Source organism: Charadrius vociferus, unplaced genomic scaffold (assembly GCF_000708025.1).
Source record: "Charadrius vociferus isolate BGI_N301 unplaced genomic scaffold, ASM70802v2 scaffold7, whole genome shotgun sequence".
In the NCBI taxonomy this organism is placed as follows: Eukaryota; Metazoa; Chordata; class Aves; order Charadriiformes; family Charadriidae; genus Charadrius; species Charadrius vociferus.
The window spans coordinates 8,773,249-8,774,633 of NW_009649308.1; the positions used below are offsets into that span (position 1 = coordinate 8,773,249).

The following is a 1,385-nucleotide window of genomic DNA, read 5'->3' on the forward strand; positions in this document are numbered from 1 at the left end:
AGAGATATGAACTATCTAGTTCCTTGGACAAACAGTTATTTACATCACAAATTCTGCAGTGAGTTGGCAATTCCACTGAAGTACTTCTTAACAGGCACAGCATATACATAGTGGTCTCTTGACCCTATTTACCTAGTACTAGCGGAGAGAAGTTGTCCTTGATATTCCTGTGATGTTCTGCAAATAAGCAGATGCCTTCAGTTCTTATTTCATGAGTTTACTGAAGCACTGAAAAGAGAATTTAAAAAGTGAGAAATTTAAGCCTCTTTAAAGGGAAAAGGTCATGTGGTGAATCTGGGTGGGAGAAGTCAAGAGGTACAAACCTGCTGCCAAGCTGCCCACCAATGGACTTGCCTGGTTTGGGGGGATTTACTCCGAAAGTAAAACATGGCCTATAGGAGAGGAACGGGGTTGACAATACATCCATTTAGGCGGTGTTACCCCATCACTACTTGGTGTGGGCTTCTGTAAAGTGCTTCCTATTTGATGTGATCGGAGCACCCCATTTGAAGTATTGAAATTGTCAACTGTGTTGATGCTACTGTCAATTTGTTTAAGTAAATATTTTGAAAAACAAAGGGGGTTTAAACTTAAAAATGTTCATGCAGGCTATTTGGTCTGTGATACTCCGTGTATGTGCATAGCTGGTGCTAATTGCCCTCTCTGCAAGTACATTTGTTTGGTTTGGGGTTTTTTTTGCTGCTGTTGTTTAAAACAAGAAAAAGAAACTCCTGAATCCATGCATCTTATGTCGAGTGCAATTTTTACTAGCAAGTTAAGTGCATATAGAGGCTTTCTCCTACTCGAATCAGGCACAAGGGCTATATGTGGAATCAATCATGCTACACAGTTGTGCAAGAGTGATTTCTGCCGACCCCCAAATACTTTATGAGGAGCAACTAAGATTTTCGCTTCCTTAACGATTTGTACAGAGCTGTTATTCCAAGTTTATGGCTAGCAGCTTACCTGCAGCCCGAGAGCGCGCAGGAATGTCACAGGAGATTTTGAATAACCATTTGGGCTGATTTTTCCACAAGTTCTCTGCAGCCACGGGCACACCAAGCCATGAAGCTGGACGGAGCTCGCTGAGCAAGGGCCCCCTTCTCTTCCCCGGGCAGGTCCGGGAGGAGGCGGCCTCTGCAGGCCCTTACCGCCGAGAGCCGGGGGGGGGCCGGCGGGGAACCCCGCAGCGGGAGAGCGGGAACGCTCTGTGGGGTCTTGGCGGGCACCTTAAAATGGCTGCTGCGGGCGGCACCTCACCGGAGGGGGGCACGGCTGGCGGCCGCCTTTTGGGACAGCTGGCAGGCCAAGGGGACAGGGCCCAGCTGCGCCGGGCCGGGGGCTCGCTCCGTGCTCGGTAGGGCCCGGAGCCGGCGGGCCGGGGG

General features: G+C 49.5%; 1 protein-coding gene across 1 annotated transcript in view; it reads left to right on the plus strand.

Annotated features, from left to right (window-relative positions):
* The window catches only part of ALG13 (ALG13, UDP-N-acetylglucosaminyltransferase subunit), a gene marked incomplete at its 3' end in the record, with an annotated part of 16,211 nt that overhangs the window by 2,803 nt on the left and 12,023 nt on the right, over nucleotides 1–1,385 (plus strand). The window contains exon 3 of the mRNA XM_009889353.1: nucleotides 1,038–1,274. Within this exon, the coding sequence (XP_009887655.1) occupies nucleotides 1,038–1,274 (237 nt within the window). The remainder of the gene's footprint in view (nucleotides 1–1,037; nucleotides 1,275–1,385) is intronic.